Source organism: Ovis aries, chromosome 17, assembly GCF_016772045.2.
Source record: "Ovis aries strain OAR_USU_Benz2616 breed Rambouillet chromosome 17, ARS-UI_Ramb_v3.0, whole genome shotgun sequence".
NCBI lineage: Eukaryota > Metazoa > Chordata > Mammalia > Artiodactyla > Bovidae > Ovis > Ovis aries.
In genome coordinates, this window is record NC_056070.1 from 29,849,271 (window position 1) to 29,876,349 (window position 27,079).

The window sequence follows — 27,079 nt, forward strand, 5'->3', positions numbered from 1 at the left end:
ACTCCAGGAGTTGGTGATGGACAGGGAGGCCTGGAGTGCTGCGATTCATGGGGTCGCAGAGAGTCGGACACGACTGAGCAACTGAACTGCACTGAAGAGAGTCTTCTCTCTCTAGGTGCATCGTTAAAATTTTGCTAACATTCGACTTAGATTTTCTAATTTTCACTATGATTTCTTCCTTGGTGAGTTATTTATAAAATATAGCTTTGTTACAAAACAGAAAGTGTTTTATTTCTATTGTTAAATACTAAATTATTTTAATTTTAATGTGTTTTATGCATTATTATGTTTTATGTATTATGCTTTAAAATTTGCTATACTCTGCAGTTGCTAGGTACAGAGTTGTTTATCAAATTATTCTTTTTAAATTACTTGAACATTCCTTATTTACTTAGGAGGTAAATTAAGTCACTATGACTAGATTTATTCTATTAACTTTTTGCTTCACATATTTGAATATTCTGCATTAAATACATCAAATTTTAAGTTACACTTTTCTGATGAATTTCTTCACTTTTAATCATTATTTTAAAAGACTCTCTAGCACTAGTAATTCTTTTTGTCTTCAAGTCTACTTTGTAACCTTATTCTGTCTGATATTAATATATGCACAAAAGTTTTTTTCTTTACTGTTTATTTGATAAGTGGCTGGGTTTCTAATTTTCACCTTTAATTGGGGTTTAAAAAAAGCAAATAACAAAATTTACCATCTTAACCATCTTAAGTGTATAGTTCTGTAGTGTTAAGTATATTCACCATGTTGTGTAACAGATACCAAACTTTTTTTATTAAGCAAAATTGAAATTCTATTCCATTTAATAGCCCCTCATTTCCCCTCACCCCATAACTACCACTCCACTCTTGTTTCTGTGAACTTCACTACTTTAGTACTTCATATAACTGGAATCATGTATGTCTCAGTGACTCATTTCATTTAGCATATCTTGACTATCGATGTAGTAGCATGGGACAGATGTCCTTCTTCCTTTTGAAAGTTGAATAATATCCCACTGCACATATACACCATCACTTTGTTTATCCATTCATCTGATAATGGACATTTTAAGTTGTTTCCACTTTTTAGCTATTGTGAATACTGCTGCTCTTTAGTTTTGTAACTGCCATATTGTTTCCCATAGGAGCTATACTATTTTATGTTTCCACCACCAATGCAAGGTTTCAATATCTCCACACAGTCTCCAACAAATTTTGTTTTGCCTTTTATTTTGAAAGTAGACATCCTAATTAGTTTGAGGTGCTAACTCATTTGATTTTGATTTGTATTTCCCTTGTTGGGTAATGATGCTGAGCATACTTTCATGTGCTTATTGGCCATCTGTATACTATTTTTGGAAAAACATCCATTGAGTCCTATGACATTTTCTAAACTGAGTTATTTTGTTGAGTTGTTGGGTTTCTTTAAACATTCAATAGTATTAACATCATCAGTTATGATAAGCAATTATTTTATTGTTTTGCAGACTGTCCTTTCATCCTGTTTAGTGTCTGTTAATACACATAAGTTTTTGATTTTCACGACTTCTAACTTATCCATTTTTGTTTTTTTCACATGTGCTGTTGGTGTTATATCCAAGAAATCACTGCCAAATCAAATTCCCCAAGGCTTCACTCCTATGTTTTCTTCTAAAGACTTTGGGTTTTAGGTTTTAGTCTTTAATCTGTTATTAAAATTTTTAGGTATTATGGTGATATAGTAAGGGTCCATCTTCATTCTTTTGCATGTGAATATTCAGTTTCCCCAACACCATTTGTTGAAGAGGTTGTCCTTTCTCCATTCGGTGGTCTTGGCATTCAAGCTCAAAATCATTACACCATAGAGTCAACTCAAGGGTTTGTTTCTGGGCTCTATAATTCCATTTGTCTATGTCTATGTCTATCTTTATGCCAGTGACACTGTTTTGATTATTGCAGTTTTGAAATGTATTTTGAAATCAACAGCAGGAGATTTCCAACTTTATTTCTTCTTTGTAAAGATTGTCTTTGGTTCTTCAGGGTCCCATGAGATTCCATATAAATTTCATTATCTGTTATCCTATTCTTGCAAAAATTGTCATTCAGGGATTGCACTGAATCTGTAGATCACTTCAGGTAGTACTGACTTCCAATCCATATACACAGGATGTCTTTCCATTTACTTGTTTAAAAATAATTTTATTAAGATGAAATCCAAATATGGTACAATCTATCCCAGTGTATAATTGTTTTTAGTATACAATTTTGCAACCACCATCATAATCAATATTTCAACATTTTTATCACTCCAAAAATAAACCTAGTATCCACTAGTAGTCACTATTTTCTTTACCCATCCCAAAATCCACCCTAGGCAGCCACCAATTTAATTTCTCTCTGTTTTGGGTTTCAGATGAAGAGAATCATATAACATGTACTACTTTGTGATGGGCTTCTTTTATTTAGCATGATGTTTTCATGTAGCATTATCAGTAAATTCACTTTTTTCTATTGGCAAATAATGTTCCATTGTATGGCTATACCACCTTTATTCATTCATCAGACAAAGAATATTTGAGTTCTTTACACTTTCATAATGCTGTATTGAAGATTTGTGTACAAGTTTTTCTGTGGACATATGTTGTCATTTCTCTCATGTATATACCTAGGAATAGAATTCCTGGGTCATATAATAACTCTGTTTAACATTTTGAGAACTGCCAAACTGCTTTCCAAAATAGTTGAACCATATTACATTCTAACTAGTAGCCCATTAAGACATTTATTTTTAAATGGGTATCCTCCAAACTTGAAAAATAATAACTTTTAAAACTGAAAAATAATCAATTATCTTTTCAGACACAAAAGTATCTTTAAGTACTTTCTCTCAGTTTGTGTTAATGTTAATCTGTAAGACACAATTATTATCTTATACAGTTAATATTTATTTAGGTTTGTTTACATATTTATCACTTGCTTTGCTCTATACTCCTTTCTGTACCTTTGGCATCTGGAATCACTTTTATTTCCATTTTGGAAATTCCTTTGATGAGGTTCTGCTGTTTGCAATTTCTCTTATATTGCACTCTCTTACTTGAAAGATATTTTTGCAAGGCATACAATTAGGTGTTGGTAGTTATTTTCCCTTGCTATATTAACATCATAATTCCATGGTCTGTTGCATTCAAATGTTACTAGTGAGAAGTTAGCTGTCAGTTAACTGTCCAGCCGCTCTTCTTTAAAGTAACCCACTCTTTCCCTGGCTACTCTACTCTGGTACTTCTCTGCAGCTCAGAAAATGTCCTAGGTATTACCTATTAAAACACTGACTCTGTCCCATTTACTCTCTTTCCTTCTGAAACTCTGAATAAATACCTATCTTAGACCACGTTTTCTACTCTATATTCCATTTCCTTTTTACTTTTCTCAAAAATAAAAAGATTTATAATAAAATCCATTAAATGTTAACTTACAGAACTAGATTTGAAATATACCAAATAATAGCAATGACTTTCTAGAATACCATTCTATACCCTCTTTCATATATTTTATCTCTTTGTCTGTTGATTTCTGAATACTTTCTTGTAACCTATCTTCCAGTTCACTGATTCTTTAATTGTATCTAATCTGTTGTTAATCCCTTTAATTAACTGAGTTTTTAATTTCAGCCTTTAACTGTTTTTACTTCCAGAAGTTCTACAAAGGTTATTCTTTAGAATTTCTTTTTCCCTGCAGATATTCTTTAAACATAGTAAGCATAGTTACTCTATACTATGCTTAATAATTCTACTACCTAAATTTTTTCATGGTATGGGCTTATTGTTTGCTACTTCTGTTCATTCTCACATGTGATACCTTGCTCAGCACAACTAAGAAAATATGCTTTGTAGTCCTCTAGAGAAGCAGATGAGAAAGCAGTTATACCCTTTCACTAGGGTATAGTTTTCAGGTACCAATTCAATAGGGGAAGGGACTCCTGTTAGAACCCCTGACTCTGACTAGGCCACAGGTTTATCTTTTACTCTATATTTTGGGTGGCGTTTGAAAAGCTGAACTTCACAAACTATCCAAATTTCAAAATGCTCTCCCGGGCAAAACTGATTTTAATCCTCTACTTCTCTGTGGTTTTATACTGATAACTTATCTTTCAGATCTGCAAGGATTTTAAGTTCATATTTTCTCATTTATTAGCAGGCCATTTTAACTGTCTTTAGCAATAAGGACATGTCAGAAACAGAAGGCTTATTCCTACTCTTTGGTACATACACTTCAACATAGCTTATGGCTTCAGCAAAACTCCCTTCACAAAGGCAGAAATGATCACCAAACAACCCTACCAATTTGGCATTCTTTTCATTCATACCTAAACTCAATCTGTCCAGCTTCCAGCATATCTGATTATTCTCTCCTCATGAAGACAGTGTTCAGCTTCCACAACACCAGTTTCCTATACAACTCCTAAATGGTCCTTCCTCAAGATTCAGACCTGGGTTGTCTAATTTCTACACTTCCTTTGCCACCAATTTATCTTAAATTACCAACATACACCTCCTGGACTACTTTAATAAGACTCCCAACTGAATTTCATCTGCCACTCTTGTCCCCATCTAATCCATTCTCTGCCTTAGTAACCAAACTGGTATTTCTAAAATAAAAATTAGATCACATGCTGTTGCCTGTATAAAATTCTTCAAGGTACTCCATTTGAACTTTAGGTAAATTCCAAATTACTTAACAAGGCCCACATGTTACCTTCTATGATCAGATACATGCCTATATATCTATAACTGTTCTCTTGTATAAATACTATAAACACTTTTTTTAGTTCCTCAAATATACCAAATTCTTTCCCATCTCATATCCTTGACATTTGTTATTCCCCTTTCCTAGGATATGGTTTATCTGTTATTTGCATGGTTCATTCTTACCTATACTTTCTATCTCACTATAACTGTGACTTTCTCACAGTCATTCCCTTATAGCCTAATTCAACAGCACCTCAGGTACTTACTGTGGTTTATTTTAATGTCTATTGTCCCAATTATATGTAAGAATAGGCATGTAGAAATCCTGTTATCTTCTGATTTCATGCCCAGTACCTAACATGGTGTCACATACACACAGCAGGAGTAATAAATAATTAAATAATTGATTTCTCTCCCTCTATACAGACCCACAGAAGAAGTACAATTCTAATGAGAAAGTATATGCTGAGCACAGAATTAGAGAAAAGAGGAATAAGTTATACAATAGGGATTAGGTAAGACATAATTATGAACAGACCCATAATGCTTAAGAACCATATAGCCAAGACTTTTTTCTCTGGACCAATATTTTTTGGCTAAGCCAACAGATGAGGTAATTGAATTTAATTACTGCTGTCTACACTTTCAAGCAAATAGTCACCTACCAAGAGCATTTGTTTCAAGGTGACTTGAAATTTCATTATCTGGACCTCTGAAAATATCTTCTCTTAAAATTATACACAGAGGTCGGTTCTTCTGGTTAGTTCATAATGTTTAATCTGTAATTCAATATCCATTTTAACAAATATGAATTGAGTACTACTTTGCATCAGGAACTCTAACAACTGTGCTACAACTGGAGATACGGCTGTACAAAAAACAGGACAAAAATCCCTTCCTCACAGATCTGACATTTACATGATCAAAAGTACAATACACAGAACGGCAGATGGTGAAGAATGATGCAGGATAAAGGAATAGGGAACGGAGGTAGGGCAATCTTAACCTATTGTAAATTTATTTTCTATCTCTTTCTGTTCCCAAAAAGATTTAAGTTAGATATTATTTATAGAACCTAAGTATCACAAATAATGTAACAATTCTTACACAAGTTAAGATTTCAACCAAGAAACTATAAAAACATACTTCCTTTCCCATAGCAGTAGGACTGTGAGAATTGCTCAGGCTCCAATTTACTGACAAGCTACTATATCCTGAGGCAAGATCTTCAAAAAGGCAGTGGCAAGACAAGAGGATAAAAGCAGTGATGGAAATTCCAGGAAAAACTGAGAAGGAAAGCATACTTCTTGATGATATGAAGCTTCACAGCCAGTACTGTAAAACCATGAGTTGGCTGGCTTTTCTAAAACTCTATTTCTAAAATCTTTCCTATTTGGTATATTATACAAATTTTCCTCATTATTCTAACCTCAAAGTAAATATTTAATTTTGGGGAATTTTCTAATCAATTTAATGGCAGAAAAAGATCCTATTAATTCCCTATCTATACCACTAAAAGTCACATAAAAGGAATGCAGACAGCCAGTAGACTACTCTAGACTTATATTTTATCTTAGTAACTGGGGTAGATACCAGGAGGTTGGGTGAAATTCAAGATGAAAAACTGGAGCAAACATTCAAACAGGTCCTGCAACAAAATAATGATCAACAAGGAAAACAGTCAGTGTAATCTTGTCTACTTGTCAACAAGTTCCACTGTCACAGAACATGCACCATAGACTAAGGTAAGAAGCACACAAAGGGCAATGAAAGTAACTACTTTCTGAAGCCCTGCTCACACAGCTGAAGTGATTATAGCCACATATGTAAACAGCATATAAACTAAGCCAGTCCATAACTTTAGTTTTTATTTCTTCTAATGAGGAAAGGCCTTCTTATTACTTTCACTTGAAAAAAAGGTAGGATTTTTTAAATCAGGGAGTGCTAATATTTTTTGGTAATGAAAGCACTTACTCACTGTCATTATTTTTTGTTTTTGTTTTTCACTGTCATTTTAATAAAATAACTTTTTCAGGTTGTAAATATCATATATTTCTAGGAATTTTTCAAATTAAATATAATTTATTTATACTCAATATTTCATAAAATAAGGTCTCTCTCAAGTTTAGGAAAACCTAAGCAGCAACATGCAATCAAAACAAAGTTATCAATAGAAAGATGTTGGCCATAAACAATTACCTTTATGGCTGTGTGTTTGTTTTCATATTCTTCCATCCACAGATCCTGCTCATAATAATATAAACCATCGTTGATAACTTTAGCAAGTTCAGATGTAATTTTTGCTTGAGACATGTGGTAGCCTGTTCGATCTCCTCCAGGATGTTTTCTCACGTAAGGAGGTGTCTGAGTTACAATCAAAATCTTATTTAAATCTTGATCATCAATTTCATAATCCGAATCATTATCAGACCAATCAGTAAATGTGTTTTTTTGACCTTCTATTTGTTCCATCTCTTCATCAAAGAAAAAATCAAGTTCTTCTTGTTCTTGTTCATCTGGAAGATATAGTTGATTTGATGCCTCTTCAGGAAGAGATGGTGGTTCCTAGAGGAAGGAATTGGTATTTTATATAAAAACATTATCATCACTTTTATAATATATGCTGTGTAACAATGTTAATGTAAGTAATATCAAGACTGTTCAATAACTGGATTAACAGTCAAATGCTAAAAGAAAATCATGCCAGTATTATTCTGGCCCAATAAATAGTAAGCAATTGCTAAATACTAAGTTCAAGACTAAAAAAACCCACAAAACTGAATAAAAGAAAGATTATATTAAAAACTCCCCTAAAATTAGAATGATCCTTAGCACATTTATTACAGCATACCAACTTATTTTACAGATGAGGGAAGAAAAGGCCTACAAATGTGACATTGTTGGTCCACAATCTCAAAATTAGTCTATGAGTATGAACTAGACAACCAAAGTCATCTTGTAGCATATCATGTGGGATCCTAGTTGCCAGACCAGGGTTCAAACCCAAGCCCCCAGCAATGAAAGCGCAGAGCCCTAACCACTGGACTTCATAAGTATTCCCAGAAAAAATAAGGTCTTCAGACTTCCAGATTCAATGATTCTCCCTATTCTCAATCTCTTTACCTCAAAATTTCATGTTAAATTCACTATCACTCGCCGAATTATTTATTGAATTTCCACCCTTGTGAAAAATGTAAAGTCCAAATTTGTAGATTCTAGATCCTCTAAAGTCTAACTTAATCTAGATTTTCAAACTCTCAACACAAAGAAATAGATTTTTCAATGTTCTCATCTTCCAATGCCATGCTCTGATCAATCCTTATCCTTCAGTAAATGCTAACCAACCTATCCCTAGAAGAAGACAGTTGGTTCTCTCCAGAATTCCTATTCATGTGAATCTATATTCATTCATTTGGTCAATAATTATCTGGGTCCTCACGTGAACTGGGTACTGTTCTAGGTAGGAGATTATAACAATAAATATGACAGCAAGTCTGCCCTGATGGAGCTAACATTCTAGTAAATAGAAGTTATTACTTTTTTAAAAAAGTAAGCTTTAACACTCTGTGAATATAGTTAAAAACAAAACTACATATACTAGTTTTCACATTTGCAAAAACATAAAAAAATTCTTAGAAAAACACCAAACTGTTAATAATGATAAAGCAAGGAGACAGTCTTTTGTTATTTGATATCAGTTATATATAAATTTATATTTTATATATAACTTTTTATAATTTATGAGGAAGAGACCAAAAAAAGTAGGGGTTAAAGAGTTTTTTTAATGTGGAGGAAAAAATGTAGATCTTGGAATAACTGAAATATAGTACAAATTTTTTCCAGGATATGATCCTCCCAAGTTATCTAGGTTCACCATGACAAATATAGAAATTAATCAGGATCTTCAGAAAATCTCTTTTTGATATACAATGGAGAAAAGACAATCTCTTTAACAAGTGGTGCTGGGAAAACTGGTCAACCACCTGTAAAAGAATGAAACTACACTTTCTAACACCATACACAAAAATAAACTCAAAATGGATTAAAGATCTAAATTTAAGACCAGAAACTATAAAACTCCTAGAGGAAAAAATAGGCAGAACGCTTACAGACATAAATCACAGCAAGATCCTCTATGACCCACCTCCCAGAGTAATAGAAATAAAAACAAAAATAAACAAATGGGACCTACTTAAGCTTAAAAGCTTTTGCACAACAAAGGAAACTATAAGCAAGGTGAAAAAGACAGCCTTCAGAATGGGAGAAAATAACAGCAAACAAAACTGACAAAGAATTAATCTCAAAATATACAAGCAGCTCATGCAGCTCAATACCAGAAAAATAAATGACCCAATCAAAAAGTGGGCCAAAGAACTAAATAGGCATTTCTCCAAAGAAGACATACAGATGGCTAACATATAAGAAGATGCTCAACATCACTTATTATCTGAGAAATGCAAATCAAAACCACAATGAGGTACCATCTCACGCCAGTCAGAATGGCTGCTATCAAAAAGTCTACCAATAATAAATGCTGGAGAGGGCATGGAGAAAAGGGAACCCTCTTAACACTGTTGGCGGGAATGCAAACTAGTATAGCCACTATAGAGAACAGTGGAAATTCCTTAAAAAACTGGAACTAGAACTGCCATACGACCCAGCAATCCCACTGCTGGGCACACACACAAAAGAGAATTCAAAGAGACACGTGTACCCCAATGTTCATTGCAGCGCTGTTTATAATAGCTAGGACATGGAAGGAACCTAGATGTCCACTGGCAAACGAATGGAAAAGAAAGTTGTGGTACATATACACACTGGAATATTACTCAGTTATTAAAAAGAACACATTTGAATTAGTTCTAATGAGGTAGATGAAACTGTAGCCTATAATACAGTGAAGTAAGTCAGAAAGAAAAACACCAATATATTAAACACCAGTATATTAACGCATGTATATGGAATTTAGAAAGATGGTAACGACGACCCTATGTGCAAAACAGCAAAAGAGACACAGATATAAAGAACAGACTTTGGACTCTGTGGGAGAAGCTGAAGGTGGGATTATTTGAGAGAGTAGCACTGAAACATGTATATTACCATATGTGAAATAGATGACCAGTCCAAGTTCAATGCATGGAACAGGGCACTCGAAGCCAGTGCACTGAGATGACCCAGAGGGATGGGATGGGATGGGGAGGGAGGTTGGAAGGGGGTTTGCGATGGGGGGACACATGCACACCCATGGCTGATTCATGTCAATGTATGGCTAAAACCACCACAATGTTGTAAAGTAATTAGCCTTCCATTAAAATAAATTAATTTTAAAAATCTTATTTTGAGAAGCTGCCTTAGGCTTTTAAAATAACCCAAGGAAGAAAACCTTAAGTATGCTGAGTGTAACCACCATTGCTAATTCAAAAGCTATCTTTTCAAGACAGAAAAGACTAACAGACATAAAAAACTTATGGTTACCACAGGGGACAGTGGGGGTTGGGGTGGGATAAATTAGAATTTGGTAATCAACATACACAATACTATAGGGGGCACAGTGGTGAAGAATTCACCTGCCAATGCAGGAGGAACAAGAAACAAAGGCTCAGTCCCTGGGTTGGAAAGATCTCCTCCATGGAGGAGGAAATGGGAACCTACTCCATTATTCTTGCCTGTAAAATTCCATGGGACTAAGCAAGCACATGTACACACACGTATAAAATAGATAAACAATAAGGTCCTACTGCACAGCACAGGAAACTATATTCATTATCTTGTAATAACCTATAATGGGAAAAAAAATCTGAAAAAGGATATATATATATATAACTGAACCACTCTGCTGTGCTCTTGAAGCTAACACAACATTGTAAATTAAATGTATTCCAATTTTTTTAAAAATGGCAAATAAGTAAGTACAAAGTTATCTTGGATCAGGGCTTCAAACTCAGCATTAATGACATGCTGGGCTTGATAATTCTTCAGGATGTGTGGTGGAGGTGGAGGTGTCCTGTGCACTAGAGAACACTGAATAGCATCCCTGGCCTTCACACTCACAAGATGCAGTAGCACTTTGTTCTAACAACCAAAAACTGTCTCCAGACATTGCCAAACATCCTATGCTGAGGTGAACTATCAACATCCTTTCCATTCCTCCAATGAAGAAACAACCTTAAGTCCTTCATGCTTTCTTTCTTCACACTTTAATCTTAGGAACAAAGAGCCCTACCACAGTAATCTTTAATATTAATGATAGCCTTCTTCAGTCTTCCTACATTTGGGTCTGTTGTTTCTTGTGACCTCTTCCTTTTAGAGCTTACTTTGAATATTTGAATGATTTTAATGGCACTATTACCAAGTTTATTTTCAGTAAGCTTTTTTACTTTGGGTTAATTGTACATTCACATATAATTATAAGAAATAGAAATCTTGAGGACTTCCCTGGTAGTCCAGCACTTCCAATGCATGGGTTGTGGGTTTGATCCATGGTTGAGGAACTAAGATTCCACGTGCCACACAGTGCAGCCAAAAAGAAAGAAAACAGAAATCTCGTGCACTTTTTACCCACTTTCTCTCAAAGTTAACATACTGTAAAACTATAGCAGACTACCACAAGATAAACATTGATGTTACCTATCAACCTTACTAGGATTTCCATTTTACTTATACTCATTTGTGTTTGTAGCTTACATCAGAGCCATTTTTTTAAATCACATTTCAAGTTCACGTATCCAACCATCAGCCAAAAATACAGCAGTTCTATTGCAAGAAACTCTCGTATTGTTCCGTAACTACCATCATCTCACTTCCTTGTGTGCCCCCAAGAAATTTATTATTTTTTTTTCTTACTGTAAAATCACCAAAACATAAACCAGACACGTATTCTTTACAAATAATTATATGTAAAATAATTCTACAATTAAGAAGGTTACATATAATGCGGCAGTTATAAATTCAAAATTTAGAAAAATGTTGTCATCTTTAAAAAAACTGAAATGTATTCAAACAAATTTCAAGTAAAAAGATTAAAGCAGAATATGTTAAAATCATACTCATAAGTAAAATAATTTTTTAAAATTGATACAATTATTTTCAACTACTTAGTAACCTGTAAGTTTTTACTGAAGGGCAATGGTTCCAAATTTTACCATTGTTTTAAACTTTACCAAATTTTATATATGTAACTGAAAAACAGTGGCCTTACAAGCCACTCAGGATATAGAATACAAACTTCACTTGGGTCATAACAACTTACCTTCAGTTTCACTGGGGATGGATGATGTCTCTTTTTTACTTCTATCCAAGGTTCTGAATCCAAGTTGGGCAAACTGGTAGATAAACCTCTAGACATTCCTTGAAGATTACTTGTTTCTGCATTTTTCTTTAGGGTCAGTGGACTTCCAATTCTTGGAGAATTTGGGGCAGACTCTAAAATTTTAAGTTAGTTCTATAGTTAAAATAATGGTTTACTTACTTATAAAGCACATTTTTTCTTTACTTGGGCTTGATTTTTTTTTTTCTTCACAAAAACATGATAAATCAATCTCAATTATAACCTTTCAATGATATTCAAACCCAAAGGGCTCTGTAAGATGTAGAATGAAGCCAATGAATAATAGCAGCAAATGTTATCAACCCCTACAGAGACACATTCATTCCAACCTATCAAGAACATCAATGCCAGTCATTTACTTATTATGACAACACATTTATTTCAGTCAATTCTCTGCGAAATCTTAGGTTCATAAACTGCAATGAAATTAAGGAATCTTAAAAAACGCTACTAAGCAAATAAAATGTCATTGGTTCTATTAGAATCTACACTAAGGCAGCCTTTTCTCTTTTTCCTAATAAGGTTTACTTAAATCCAGTAAACTGAAAACTGTAAAAAGCATAATGTATCACATCATTAAAGTGCACTGCACTGGCAATAATATTAGTTAGAATATTTTACAGTCCTGCTGGAATTTAAAATGCCTTTCTCCACAATTTAATGAAAGTAATTATATACTTTATAAAATACAAATCATAATTTCCTTTATAAAAAATTTTTTTCAAAAGTGAAAGAATATTAAGTTATAATGCATTATGCACTTGCTTTGGACAAAACGTGTTTCAGAAACAAATTTATACTGTAAACTTCTAAGCATTATTTACTCCTCAAAGCCAATTCCTTGAATATACTGCAAAGCAGAATATTACATAGAGAAAGTTGAATAAATGAATACCAACAATCCTTTTAATTTACTAAATGAAAATGCAAGGGCACATGCCAGGAGTTTGAGAAGAGTATTTCAAGATTTTACGTTCATCTACTACATACTACAATTAGATGGATTCATTATCATTTCCATGGACATGGTTAGATCCAAGATTCAACCACCAAATTACTATATTGCTTTAAAAAGAAGCATATTATTTCATAACAAAAAAGGCTCTAAAACTGCACTGTTCAACACAATAGCCACTAGCCATATGGAGGTACAGAGCACTTGGAATGTGGCTACTCCTGAAATGTGCTCAGGATATAACTATAAAATATGCAGCAGATTTCAAAGACTTGGCACAAAAATAACATTGGTTCATAATTTTTAATGTTCTAACATTTGGATATATTAAAATTAATTTCATGTTTTACAGCTTTTAATACTATTTAAATTATTAGGATTACATGTGTGGCAAACTATTTCTACTGGACACTGCTGCTCTACAACTTAATGGTACAAATTAATTGATCCAAAAAATTAGTATGAGTGAAAAGATTTGGACTGTTAGTATTAACATTAAAAGTTGTACAAAATGGGAAGAACATTAACTTCAGATAACTCTATTACTGGTGCCATGAATTGTTTCTATTCATGCAGTGAATTAAGAACCAGCACTCTAGTAACTGGGAGAATTAACTAAATTAGTATGCAGAGTTCATGTATATATTAGAATAGTATCTGGCACAAGGCAGAGAAATCAGTTATCTACTATTTTTAACACAGAAATTGAAGAAAACCTGTAAAAACCTAAGCTTATGATTTAATCATCTCTAAATGCTCTTTAAGCTTGAGTAATGTTTTTGCTATGAAGTTATTTGTCTCATGATATTCACAACACATGTGCTTATATGTTAAATGACATTAAAATATCAAAGAATTTGGTTAAGAAAACTTGAGTCTTTGACAGTTTTTAAAGGGTGTTCACTATATAAACTAAACATATGTTCTATATGATTTTTTATATCTTTTACAAAGAAAAGACTTCAAACTATATGTGTGTAAATTTTAATAATAATGTGTGTGTGCTAAGTCACTTCAATTGTGTCTGACTCTGCGTGACCCTATGGACTGTAGCCAAGACTCCTCAGTCCATGGGATTCTCCAGGCAAAAATACTGGAGTGGACTGCCATGCCCTTACCTGGGAAGCCCATTTAATAGTAATAGTAAAACCCTAATCTTCCAAGATCAAATGAGTTTGAGTATGACGGATTATTTGACATTAAACTTGTTTATAGGAACTCATTGGCTGTGCAGTGGTTAGGACTCTGCACTTTCATTCACAGATTCAATTCCTGGTTGGGGAACTAAGATCTCAACAAGCCATGGGATGCAGCCCCCCCCAAAATTAATACCACTTAGTCGTAGACAAAAATTAGACACGTATTTTGAGATACTTAATAGGTTCTAATTTGTGAGAACCTAGAAAAAAAAGATTTTTTTCCTAGTTGAAAATTGACAACATGACTTTTCAGAGATAAATTACCATATATATTTCATGATATCTATTTCATGACATTTTTATCCACCTTGAATCATAGCTTTGGGTAACTATACAGATTGACTTGATTCAGACAATACATGCGTGTGTGTAAATGAGTATATATTTAAAGAAACACAAAAATGTACAAACATTGATTTTATTTTTGTAATTTTATTAATAATGCATAAATGATTAATGGACAGGCATCATCAACTTGACTATCTTACCTACCCTGTTTCTATTTTACAATTGACCTAATGCCTGTTCATAAGGTTAAATGTATCATCTTGGACCCCAAGTTTATACAATAAATTAATCTAACTTATACAATCAGACATCATATATTTTTTAAAAAACCTAAAAAAAGTCACTTGAAGTTCTCAAACTTTTAAAACACCTGCCCAAATTGCTTTCTAGGCAGAGAGGCACAGAGGGCTAACAATCAAAGAAATGCTCAATAAAAATATCTGTGAGACTGTCCATCAGTGCTTTATTGATGGCAGGTCTCTATAATGGTATATCAAAAATAGATTTCAAAGAGTAAAAAAAAAAATACACTTGTTCATTTCTTAAGATTTCTTATCCTTAATAGTCCACATTAATAAATCTCATAGTCCATGTGAAATATTATGACAATAGGTGAGTTACACAATGTACACTATACTGAAAACATCAAACGATCTAACAAACCGGGAAATTCCACTCAAGCCTATTTCTGCTTTATTGATCTGGACACAAGTACAGAAGTCTGGAAGGAAAAGACAGAATCTTGCAATATTTCCAGAAAGATAATTAACTTTCCCACCGTGAATAAATTGCACATGCAGCCCAGGCTAATTACAAACAAATGGGCAGCTCCTATTAAAAACAACAGCAGTTCTCGGGTCTGTCTTTCATCATCATCACAAAGGTGTTATCTCCATTGTAGTGTTGGCCCAACCTCCTCCACAAGGAGTGGAAGTAGACAGTCTTGCAGAGAAGTCTGGTCGCTTTCATTTCTGCAGCACGATTTGTTCCAATATTTATAATGATATTTCATTGAGTCACCTATTCCTCTGCATATTCCGATGAAATGACATCCAAGAGCATCAGTAGATCATCACCCTGACTGAAAAAAGTTTAAGCACACATATTTTTTTCCCAAGAGGGAATGTCTTAAAAATGATCCAGGAAAAAATTCTTAACATTAAAGCAATTTGGGGAAATTCTAAATACCACCAATTCTTTAACATATAATTATAATAACTTCATAAGAGATCCCCAATTCTGCTTTAGAATATAGGTCATCTTATGATTTCAAGACAAAGTTGAAGTACATTGGAAAAAAAATTAAAGGAAGGCTACCCCCACTCTTGAGTGTAAGACTTTTAGACTACTTCAATCTCACAAGGGGAAAACAGGCAGAATATATCTATACCCATTTAGTAAAATTAAGAGGAAAAAACTTCAAACATGACAAAGTATACAAATAAGAATAAATAGAGCAGAGCGCTTCCCATAATTCCTAAATCCCTATTTAACTCCTAGCTTTCTGTGGGAGGCATTATGAATAAAACATAAAGCATCAAAACATTAAATAATCTTTAATTTTCTGAGTCTAAATAAACTTTTACAAAGATAGGTAAATTGGAGTAAATACCCCACTGACAATGCTGTTTGCTCTAGAAGAAAAGTTGTTACCTGTATGTGAACCAAAGGCTTGCCCTGGTACGAATTCTGGGCAATCAATCAGTTGAGAGAAGTCTGTTTGTGGCACACTCCGTGGAGGGGGGCCTGGAATCGGCCATTTTTCTGGTTCTATCTTTTTTCTCATTTTCTCATCCACAATTTCCACTTCTGTGCTATCTTTCAGTGCCTATAAATAGGTATTTTTAATTATTAAAGCAATTTCATTCAAAAAATTTAATTGTACACTCTGTATTTCTAATTTAAGTCTGAAATCAGCATATAGTATCATGTTTTAAAAAATATCCATGAACAGAAAAAATTTTTTTAATCATTTGCGCCTGCAAAGTATGAAATATCCTGATTTAGCATGTAGCAGATTATTCTAATTGTGAAAAAGTTTCAATTAAGGAGTATTTTCAATTAAGTTCAACTATAATTTTATTGTCAATTTTTTCCTTTCCTATTAATATTTCCTTTTGTTTTCCTTAATATAATATCACCAAGTAAAATTTAGGCAATATATCTAATTACTGTAATAAATCCCACCATTATTGAATAATAAACACACATATGCAGAGATTCCTCATAACACCTTGTAAATTTAAGCTGGGATTCATACACAAGAAATTGAGGCTCAAAGAAATAAAGTAGGGTAACTTGATAAAGGTCACAGACTTAGTATGAGGTAATACCAGGTCAAACTATTATCTGTCCCCTATCTGTATATCTGAGGTCATTGATATTTCTCCCGGCAATCTTGATTCCAGCTTGTGCTTCCTCCAGCCCAGAGTTTCTCATGATGGACTCTGCATGTAAGTTAAATAAGCACGGTGACAATATACAGCCTTGACGTACTCCTTTTCCTATTTGAAACCAGTCTGTTGTTCCATGTCCAGTTGGAACTGTTGCTTCCCGACCTGCATACAGGTTTCTCAAGAGGCAGGTCAGGTGGTCTGGTATTCCCATCTCTTTCAGAATTTCCACAGTTTATTGTAATCCACACAGATAGTGAAGAAGAACTAAAGAGCCTCTTGATGAAAGTGAAAGAGGAGAGTGAACAAGTTGGCTTAAAGCTCAACATTCAGAAAACTAAGATCATGGCATCCGGTCCCATCACTTCATGGTAAATAGATGTGGAAACAGTGGCTGACTTTATTTTTCTGGGCTCCAAAATCACTGCAGATGGTGATTGCAGCCATGAAATTAAAAGACGCTTACTCCTTGGAAGGAAAGTTATGACCAACCTACACAGCATATTAAAAAGCAGAGACATTACTTTGTTAGCAAAGTCCGTCTAGTCAAGGCTATGATTTTTCCAGCGGTCATCCGCTGGAAAAACCATCACGTATGGATGTGAGAGTTGGACTATAAAGAAAGCTGAGCACCAAAGAATTGATGTTTTTGAACTGTGGTGTTGGAAAAGACTCTGGAGAGTCCCTTAGACTGCAAGGAGATCCAACCAGTCCATCCTAAAGGAGATCAGTCCTGGGTGTTCATTGGAAGGACTGATTTTGAAGCTGAAATTTTAATACTTTGTCCACCTGATGCAAAGAGCCAACTCATTTGAAAAGACCCTGATGCTGGGATCACAAAGAGTCGAACATAACTGAGAGAATGAAGTGAACTAAACATGACAACTCTTAGCCCCTAGGATATGCTGGTTCTCAAAAATAAACTTCAAAAAAATAAATAAACATGGCATAATTTAAGGGAAAAATAAAACTTTAAGAAAATTTCTTTGAAATAAAAATTAGAGTCTTACTAATTTGAATCTTAACTGAAATTCAAAGGGACTCACCTTTAGAGACAAGGAAAAAAGACAAGTATAAAAACTCAACATACAAAGTGTTAACATAAAGATTAAAAACTCACTGTGTTTTAGTTGGAGAACACATTATATTTATTACTCTAAGTATCTTACACTTTTATACCTTAATATTAGCATCATGCTTACTTCTTAAGTTATATTTTCTGTAATTGGACATTAATAAAGTTAGTATTGAAATTTTTAAAAACAAACTCTTGATGAGACTCAGGATAATCACTGAAAGAGAAGAGTCTGAAATATGGAATGAAGGAAATAAAGAAGAATCTTTTATTTCTTTTTTCTTACTCATCCTTGTATTTTATCTTATTACTATTAATCTTTGGCTGTACCAGGCAGCTTGCAGGATATGGGATCTTAGTTCCTTAGGTGTCGAACTCAAGACCCATGTATTAGGAGCACACAGTCTTAACTACTGGACTGCCAGGGAAGTTCCAAAAAGGGTTTTGAATTAGTGATACATGTATTTTTTTTTTTTAATATATTTTCCTAGTTTTGTCCACTGAATCGTCTGGAAGCAATGACACCCTGGTAGCAAAGCAGTGGACCCCAGCATCCAGATCTTGCAACAACATGGATGAATTTTAAAAACTATAAATGATGGAGAAGGAAATGACAACCTACTCCAGTACTCCTGCCTGGGAAATCCCATGGACAGAGGAGCCTGGTCGGGCTACAGTCCATGGGGTCACATAAAGGATCGCATCTGACTTAGTGACTAAACAACTTTACCCCAGATCCTGTTGATACCTGAAGTTTTCAGTTCAGTTCTCATCATGTGGCTAAAGTATTGGAGTTTCAGCTTCAGCATCAGTCCTTCCAATGAATATTCAGAACTCATTTCCTTTAGGACGGACTGGATGGATCTCCTTACAGTCCAAGGGACTCTCAAGAGTCTTCTCCAACACCACAGTTCAAATGCATAAATTCTTTGGCACTCAGCTTTCTTCATAGTCCAGTTCTCACATCCATACATGACTACTGGAAAAACCATAGCTTTGACTAGACAGACCATTGTTGCCAAAGTAATATCTCTGCTTTTCAATATGCTATCTAGGTTGGTCCTAACTTTTCTTCCAAGGAGCAAGCGCCTTTTAATTTCATGGCTACAGTCACCATCTGCAGTGATTTTGGAGCCCCCCAAAATAAAGTCTGTCACTGTTTCCATTGTCTCCCCATCTATTTGCCATGAAGTGATGGGACCAGATGCCATGATCTTAGTTCTGATGTCTGGTGCTGCCTTTTTCCATCCACCAGAGGGCAATGTTCTACTCTGCCAGATATTCAGCCTCCCCTTTGAGACCTTCCCTTTCAAATCCTAGTGTTTCACCTCCTGAAGTGATCCCCAGTGTCTCAAAATTTGATTTGACCTTTAGAAATACATCTTACATTGGAACCTCATAGAGATATACATCCATATGCAACTTTGTATGTACATATGTAACAAACGTTTCATAAAATAACCCTTGTCTTCACAGAGAACAGACTTGTGGTTGCCCACGGGGTTGGAGGAGGGATGAACTAGGAGTTTGGGATCAGCAGATACAAACTATTATATAGAGATGTATGGATAAACAAGGAACTATGCTCAATATCCTGTCATAAACCATAATGGAAAAGAACATGAAAGAATATATATATATATATATGTGTGTGTGTGTAACTGAATCACTTTGCTGTACAGGAGAAATACACTGTAATCAACTATATTTCAAATAACATTACATTAAAAAAAAAAAACAACACTACAAATGAAAAGAGCCAGGAGACAGAAAACTTCCACCTATACAAACATAAATAACAGACAAATCTATGGTAACAGAAATCACAAAAATGGTTTGGTTAGGCAGGGCAAAGGACAAGAGGATGGGGAACTGACTGGAAAGGGCCACTGTGGAAGTTTTTAGAGTAATGAACTATTGATATATCTTGTTTGGAGCAGGCTTATACAATTTTCAAAACTCAAACTGAACACCTAAAGAGTCCTGCATTTTACAGCATGTTACTTATTTTACCTGAATTTAAAAAAGAAAGAGAAACATCTCCTTAAAACTTCCCTATGGGTTTAGTTTTTCAAAATACTTTGAATAAAAGACTACCAATGGATGTGAAGACAAACACTTGAATGGCAATATTTTCAACTGGCTCAATACTTTGGAAAAATGTTTTAGCAGTATTTACAAAAGCTAAGCTCATATACTATATATACATATATTTGTATACATACACACACACACATATATATATCCTGTTACCTATCAATTTCACAAGACAATAAATATGTATATCCATCCAAAAGGAAATGGCAACCCACTCCAGTATTCTTGCCTGGAGAATCCCAGAGACAGAGGCGCCTAGTGGGCTGCCGTCTATGGGGTCGCATAGAGTCGGACACGACTGAAGCAGCAGCAGCAGCAGCCATCCAAAGTATGTACAATAACATTCACAACAGTCATATATTCATACTGTAAAGAACCCAAATGTCTATTAATAGGAGCTTGAAAAAATAGCGTATTCATAATGATACAATTAAATATTACTGCAGAATGGAAAATAAACAACTGCCCCACATAACAATAAGCCTCTACAGAAATAATAAGCAAAAGTCGGGTATAAAAAAATTCAAATACTTTATATAATATTTTAAACTGGTGAGGGAACTCTCTAAAAAGCAGCCATGTTTGAGGAGAGCAATGATTCTGACTAGGACGGGGTACAAGTGCACTCTCTGGGAATGTGAAAATGTTCTACCTTAATCTTAATACTTAACATGAGTACCTATATAGGAGAAAAGAAAAGAAAGAGAAAGTAGCTCAGTCATGTCCAATTCTTTGTGACCCTGTGGACTACACAGTCCATGAAACTCTACAGGTCACAATACTGGAGTAGGTAGCCTTTCCCTCCTCCAAGGGATCTTCCCAACCTAGGAATCAAACCAGGGTCTCCTGCATTGCAGGTGGATTTTTTACCAACTGAGCTATCAGGGAAGCCAAGCTTCCTTAAACTTAATACTTAACATGAGTACATACATAGGGGAAAAGAAGTCATCCTTAATCTTATAATTTCTTATTTACAGTGTTTAAGCTATGTCACAATTTAAGAAAAAAATTCAAGAAAAAATTAAAAGTTCTTTATATGGAATGATATTCCAATATATGCTGTTTTTATTAAAGGAGCAAAACAGTATCATGTAGTAAAACATACACGATCTCAGGAAAAATACATAAAAAGGCATAACACTACTTGCCACACCAAGGAAGGTTTAACTAGTTCACTGTTGGTGAAAGATGAGAAGGAAATTTTTCACTATATACCCACTGAATCTTGAATCACAGGGGATTCTCTGCTGGGGGGGCGGAAATTCAAGAAAATAAAGAAAGCAGAAAGGAGAAAAATTGTGGTTCAGGCCTTAAAAGACTCATAGCATACACAAATTAAGGAAAAGATCTAGACAAAACAAGTGTTAAGACATATTTTTACTAAAACCAAATCTTGTTATCTTGAGCTCTGAAACAGTGAGTCAGTTATTTCTGAGTCTTTGGGGTTTTTTCTGTATTTGGTCCTTTTTTTCTGTATTTGGTCCTATTATTATGAGCAACCAGCAATGCTGGAACATATAGATGTTATATCCCTAGGTCCAAGTCCTATGACTGGTATTAAGAGAAAGACTAGCCTGTGCAAAGACACAGAAGTAAGAAAAGAGCAGCACACATTTTGTGGAACCGCAAGGTCAGCCAATTTGGGCAACAAGGTTTGAGATGAGAGTAGCAAGCACAGTTCTAAGGACTTTATGATTATTATATTAATGACTCCTCTAAGTCCTCATACTCTATGATAGCTTAAGCACTTATTTGTTGTATTTTAACAATGAGAAAACTTTAGCATGTAAGATGTTAAATAACTTGAATACAACTGACTAAATGCAGAGCCAGAATCAATTAAATCTAACAAAAAACGAAGACACAAATAGCTCAGTTTTGGAGCAACTATCAAGAATGCAATAAGCTGGATGAATCACATGATCCACCAATTCCACTCACTTCTAGGTATATATCCAAAGAAAATGAAAAATATTCAAAGAGATACATGCACTCCCAAATGTATTCAGCATTATTCACAGTAGCCATGATATGGAGACAACCTAAATGACCTCTAAAAAATGAATGGATAAAAACCATTTGGTATATATACACAATAGACTACTACTCAATCATGAGAAAGGAGGATATCCTGCTGTTTCTGACAACATGGATTAATTTTAAACACATTATAGTAAGTGAGATAAAAAAAGGCAGAAAAAGACAAACACAAGTATTGTATGATATAACTTATATGTAGAATCTAAAAAAATGAAACCTGTTTTTTAAAAAAAAAGAAGAAAATGCTTACCAGGAAATGGATGAGGGGATAAGACCGATGTTGTTTACTACTACTTACTTATAAGTAGTAGTAAATAAGTGACCAATATAATGCACAGTACAATGACTATAGACAATATTGTATTATAACTGTTAAGTGACAATGCTACAAGAGCAATCAAAATACAATATACATATGTAAATAAGTAAAAAAAAAAGAGAGAGAGAGAGAAAGAAAAAGAATTCAGTATGGTGAAAATGAATGGGAAAGGAGGAAACAGATTCAGTAAGTGTGGCTATGTAGACATTCTCAACCAAGGTAGAGATGGGAAATAGCTAAAGTGTATTTTGCTTCCTTTGATAGCTTTTCAAGAAAGTTAACACTTGAGCATATTCAAATACATATTTGAAAAAGCTGATTAAAAGGAGTAATAAATAGAAGGGTATATAAGTAACAGTGAATTTTTATTTAGAGCTTAAGGTGTATGCCAGATACTGTCATTACAGATTTCATACCCATAACAACCCCATGAAGTCCACTTTACAGAAACCTCAGAACACTGCCTGAAGTGCTTGAAGTCCGGAGCTATGAGGATATGTATGCAGGTCCTCAAGTCCATGCTTTAAATCAGTATGTTTACACTGCAAAGCCTAATGAAGCCCTACCTTCCTAAAGGAAAAAAAAAAAAGACATCTTTCCTACTGTAGTAAGTGGTAGGTACATAATGAATGTTAAATGAATACAGACCTATGCTGTTCTAAATCACTATGCTTATATGTTTCTGTTTCACAACAGTTTTATTTCTTACTATAAATCAGCCACTACATATTAATAATGCTAACCAGTATAGTAATGCAAAAGTTCTTTTAAAAATATCCCTTCCCCACTGCTCTAAGTTTTATAATAGAAGTAGACAATCAGTGATATAAAAATTAAGAACTTAATGGGAATATGAACAGACCAAAAAAGGATGCAATGAATTACAACCAGATTCTTAGAGGTAGGGAGACCAGAGGAAATCGGTACCTTCATTGAAAATGATAGCGGAGCTAGAGCTTGCTTAGAGATCTGAGTACACTCAGTCACGTCTGACTCTTCGACCATTATTCAAAAAACCGAGAATACCATGTGCTGATGAGAAGCAAATGTAATTCTCATACAAAATGGCAGCATGCAAAATGGTTAAATCCATTTTGGACAATAGGTTGGCAACTTCCTATAGTTAAACATACACTTACCACAGATTCCAGCAATCACAATCCTCAATATTTAGACCTATGCTTTATTCATAATCTTCAAAAACCAGAAACAATCTATATGTCTATCAACAAGTGAACTGTATGCAGTGCATCCTTACTATGAAATACCAGTCAACAATAAGAACAAACTGATACATGAAACAACAAGAATGAATCTCAAAAGCACTATGCTAAGTCAAAGAAGTCAGAAACAAAGGGCTACAAACTAGTGATGTATAATTTATTTACATGATGGTCTAGAAAAGGCAAAACTAGAGGGATAAAAAACAAAATCAGATCAGTGTCCCAAGGGACTATGTATGAGGAAAGAGATTGGCTACACAGGTTGGCACAAGTGTGTAAGACTGCCAAAATTCAGAAAACTATATAGGAAAAAGGGCAAATATTATGTATATATGTAGGGAACGGAAAACCAAAAATGCTGAAACCATTTCTACAACAAAACAGACAAGAGATTTAATAAAAGCTTTAAGAACACATCTGGAATAACTATTTTAAACTAGCCCTTGGTATACAGGAAAATTTCTCAAAATTTTAATGATGAGAATACAATCTCTTTTATAGCAACCTAAATACTAAAGGACCAAGAATACCCAAGAATGTTTAAGTTTGTTTTGGGGTTCAACCCAACCAAGAAGGATCCAATTAAAAACAGGTAGAAACATCAGTAATCCTTTGAGGGGTTTCCAAGGTTAGACATTTATTTGGATTTTATAAAATGGCAAAAGAGCCTTGAGATACAGTAAGAGTCTTAGGTTACTGCGCTGTGCTTAGTCACTCAGTTGTGTCCACCTCTGCGATCCTATAGGCTATAGCTCCTCTGTCCATGGGGATTCTCCAAGCAAGAATACTGGAGTGGGTTGCCATGCCCTCCTCCAGGGGATCTTTTCAATCCAGGGATCCAACCTAGGTCTCCCGCATTCCAGGTGGATTGTTTACCATCTGAGCCACCAGAGAAGCCCAAGAATACTGGAGTGGGTAGCCTACCGCTTCTCCAAGGGATGTTCCAAATCCAGGAATTGAACCGGGGTCTCCAGCATTGCAGGCCAATTCTTTACCAGCTCTGTTACCAGGGAAGAATGTTTTTGCTTTTTTCTTAAAATTACTTAATAGATTTATTTTTTATAGCAGCTTTAGATTCAGAGCGTAACTGAAAGTACAGACTGTTCTATATATGAATAATTACCTCCAAAATGAGATTAAGGTTTGTAGTGAGAGCCTGAACACGGTGGAAACCAGCAATCAGGGAAATAGGCAAGAAACCTTGCTCGTCCATCTTTCTCCTAAGAAAGAAATCCCGTTCCAAATTTTCTATACTGAAGTAATACTCACTGAAAAGAAAAAGAAGTAAATATAAATTTCATCAATTTATTCAATCGGAAATTAAAACGTCTATTGATTAAGATATCAACTGCTATAAAACTATTTTGATTTATTGTAACATTATACACATTTACTGTAACATAGGGTAAATATAAATAGCTGTAAAACCCTACTGTTAGTAAATTCTCTTACACAAGTAGAAACAAATTTAGAATACTATCTTCTCAAAAACTAACTTCTACTTAGATCAGCTTTACCTACGCATAAACAATTAAAGAGTGTTATTCTTTAAAAAAAAAAGCTCAATAATTAACTTTCTAATGAGTCAATTAAGTGAAAATTTCATTTCAAACCCATATTAACCATATGTAAAATAGACAACCAACGGGAATTTGCTCTATGGCTCAGGAAACTCAAACTGGGGCTCTGTATCAATCCAGAGGGGTGGAATGGGGCAGGAGACAGGTTCAAAAGGGAGGGGTTATATGTATACCTATGGCTGATTCATGTTGAGGTTTGACAGAAAACACAATTCTGTAAAGCAATTATCCTTCAATAAAAAAAATTTTTTTTTTAAGTCACATTAACTTGCTTCATTTAAACAGTAAATAACAAAGTTAAACATGTCAACAGACTGCCTTCCAACTTTTTCCCATCACTGAGAATAATGGTATATTAGAAGCAGTTTTTATCAAGTTTACAGAGTAGATTAGTTTGCTGTGTTTTCTAAGCTGGTAGGGTAATGACATTGTTTAATATGTCCAAACTCTAGCATACAGCACAATGTTTAGTAACAGCTGAGTGAATACACAGACACAGATGCACACACCCAATTTTATACTTGAATGATTCAAGACCCTCAACCTCCCCTTTGAGAGGGAGAACTATAAAAGACCTTAAAAATGAACAGAATATAGCTAAATAAAGAACATCTATAACACCATGAAGTATAAACATAGGCGAAAAACTATAGAAGCAAACTTTCACACCTTAATTGTCTCTCTAGGAAAGTAGAGAGGGAGATATAAATGAACAAGCTGTGGGATCAACAAGTTCCAACATATAAAGATAATATTAAGAATACATATAATAATGGCATTTCAGAAACACTTGTTTAGATTACAGCTTGCATATTTTAAAAAATGAAAACAAGATTCTAGAGAAACAAAACAAGAGGATAAATGGGGGGAAATGTAAAAAAGAATAATACAAAAGAAATACATGACATCAAATGATATGGCTTACAGTTTAACAATCCGACACTATATCCAAATCACAAAGCAAGTTTTCAAAGGGTGGCAACTGGGTGACTAAAGATACCCTTGAAGTATTTAGGTCAAATTGTTAATTTTGAAGAAATAATTACCTATAAATGAAAGCTGGCTTTGAGCTACCTTTCACTGTATGGGAAAAAAAATCTCATTTTAGAAATGTAAATACCCAAGTTGTATTTTTACTCTGATATTTTCCAACTATCAAAGTGTAAAGCTCCCTTAGATCAGTGAAATACAACTAACATCTCAGTAATACTAGGTAAATCATTTACTCTCCTTAAACACTGAAGAAAATTTTTTAAAAAATCTAAGTCTTGAAGAAATTTCTTGAAGAAACATTCTGATTTTTGTTACACCTCAAAAGCCCTTTTCACAGTGCCTGGCATGTGGAGGGCACATAATACATATGTTTAAATTTGAAAATTTTCAGACATTAAGACATCTAGCCTCTTCAAAAATATTTAGCATAATATTCCACAAGTCCAAGAAGTTTTTCAGGAACTTCTCAAAGACAAAAATCTAAACACTAATGAATGAATAAGCCTGTATATGTATGAGAAACCTTAAAGATACAAAGGCAAAAAGCATGACTCCTCAAATCTAGATGTGCACTAATCAGAGAATGATAACAGTAAACAGCCATTCTAAACTTGGCGCTCTAGTACCTGTCAAAAACTCTGCTGCTAAACAATGACAAGTAAAGAAGTCATGCCTGGTGCTGTGTCTAACATTTTGTCCACTGTCCTAGCGGACATCATCATGTCCTACCTTGAAGCTCTGGATTCTACACTGCATGGTCAGAAATTTTATCAACACTGAAGTAGCTGTTCTCCTCCCTCACCTGTATGAGCACATTGGAAGGCCAGTTACCCTGACATGGAGTTGCCTGTTCACTGTCAGGTCTCAGAAGG

The 27,079-nt window shown here is 34.3% G+C and overlaps 1 protein-coding gene across 6 annotated transcripts in view; it reads right to left on the bottom strand.

Moving 5' to 3' along the window:
- LARP1B (La ribonucleoprotein 1B) overlaps window positions 1-27,079 on the bottom strand; it is a 126,210-nt gene that overhangs the window by 79,498 nt on the left and 19,633 nt on the right. For 3 of the 6 annotated variants that reach the window (XM_027956279.3, XM_027956280.3, XM_060401023.1), the window contains exons 8-11: window positions 24,758-24,902; window positions 16,141-16,315; window positions 11,968-12,140; window positions 6,918-7,283 (exon numbers count right to left, since the gene is read on the bottom strand). In XM_027956279.3, coding sequence (XP_027812080.2) covers window positions 6,918-7,283; window positions 11,968-12,140; window positions 16,141-16,315; window positions 24,758-24,902 — 859 coding nt within the window. Of the gene's footprint in view, window positions 1-2,151; window positions 6,367-6,917; window positions 7,284-11,967; window positions 12,141-14,611; window positions 15,569-16,140; window positions 16,316-24,757; window positions 24,903-27,079 lie in introns of those variants that run through there. The other 3 variants (XM_004017256.6, XM_060401024.1, XM_012097501.5) reach the window with 2 other exon arrangements.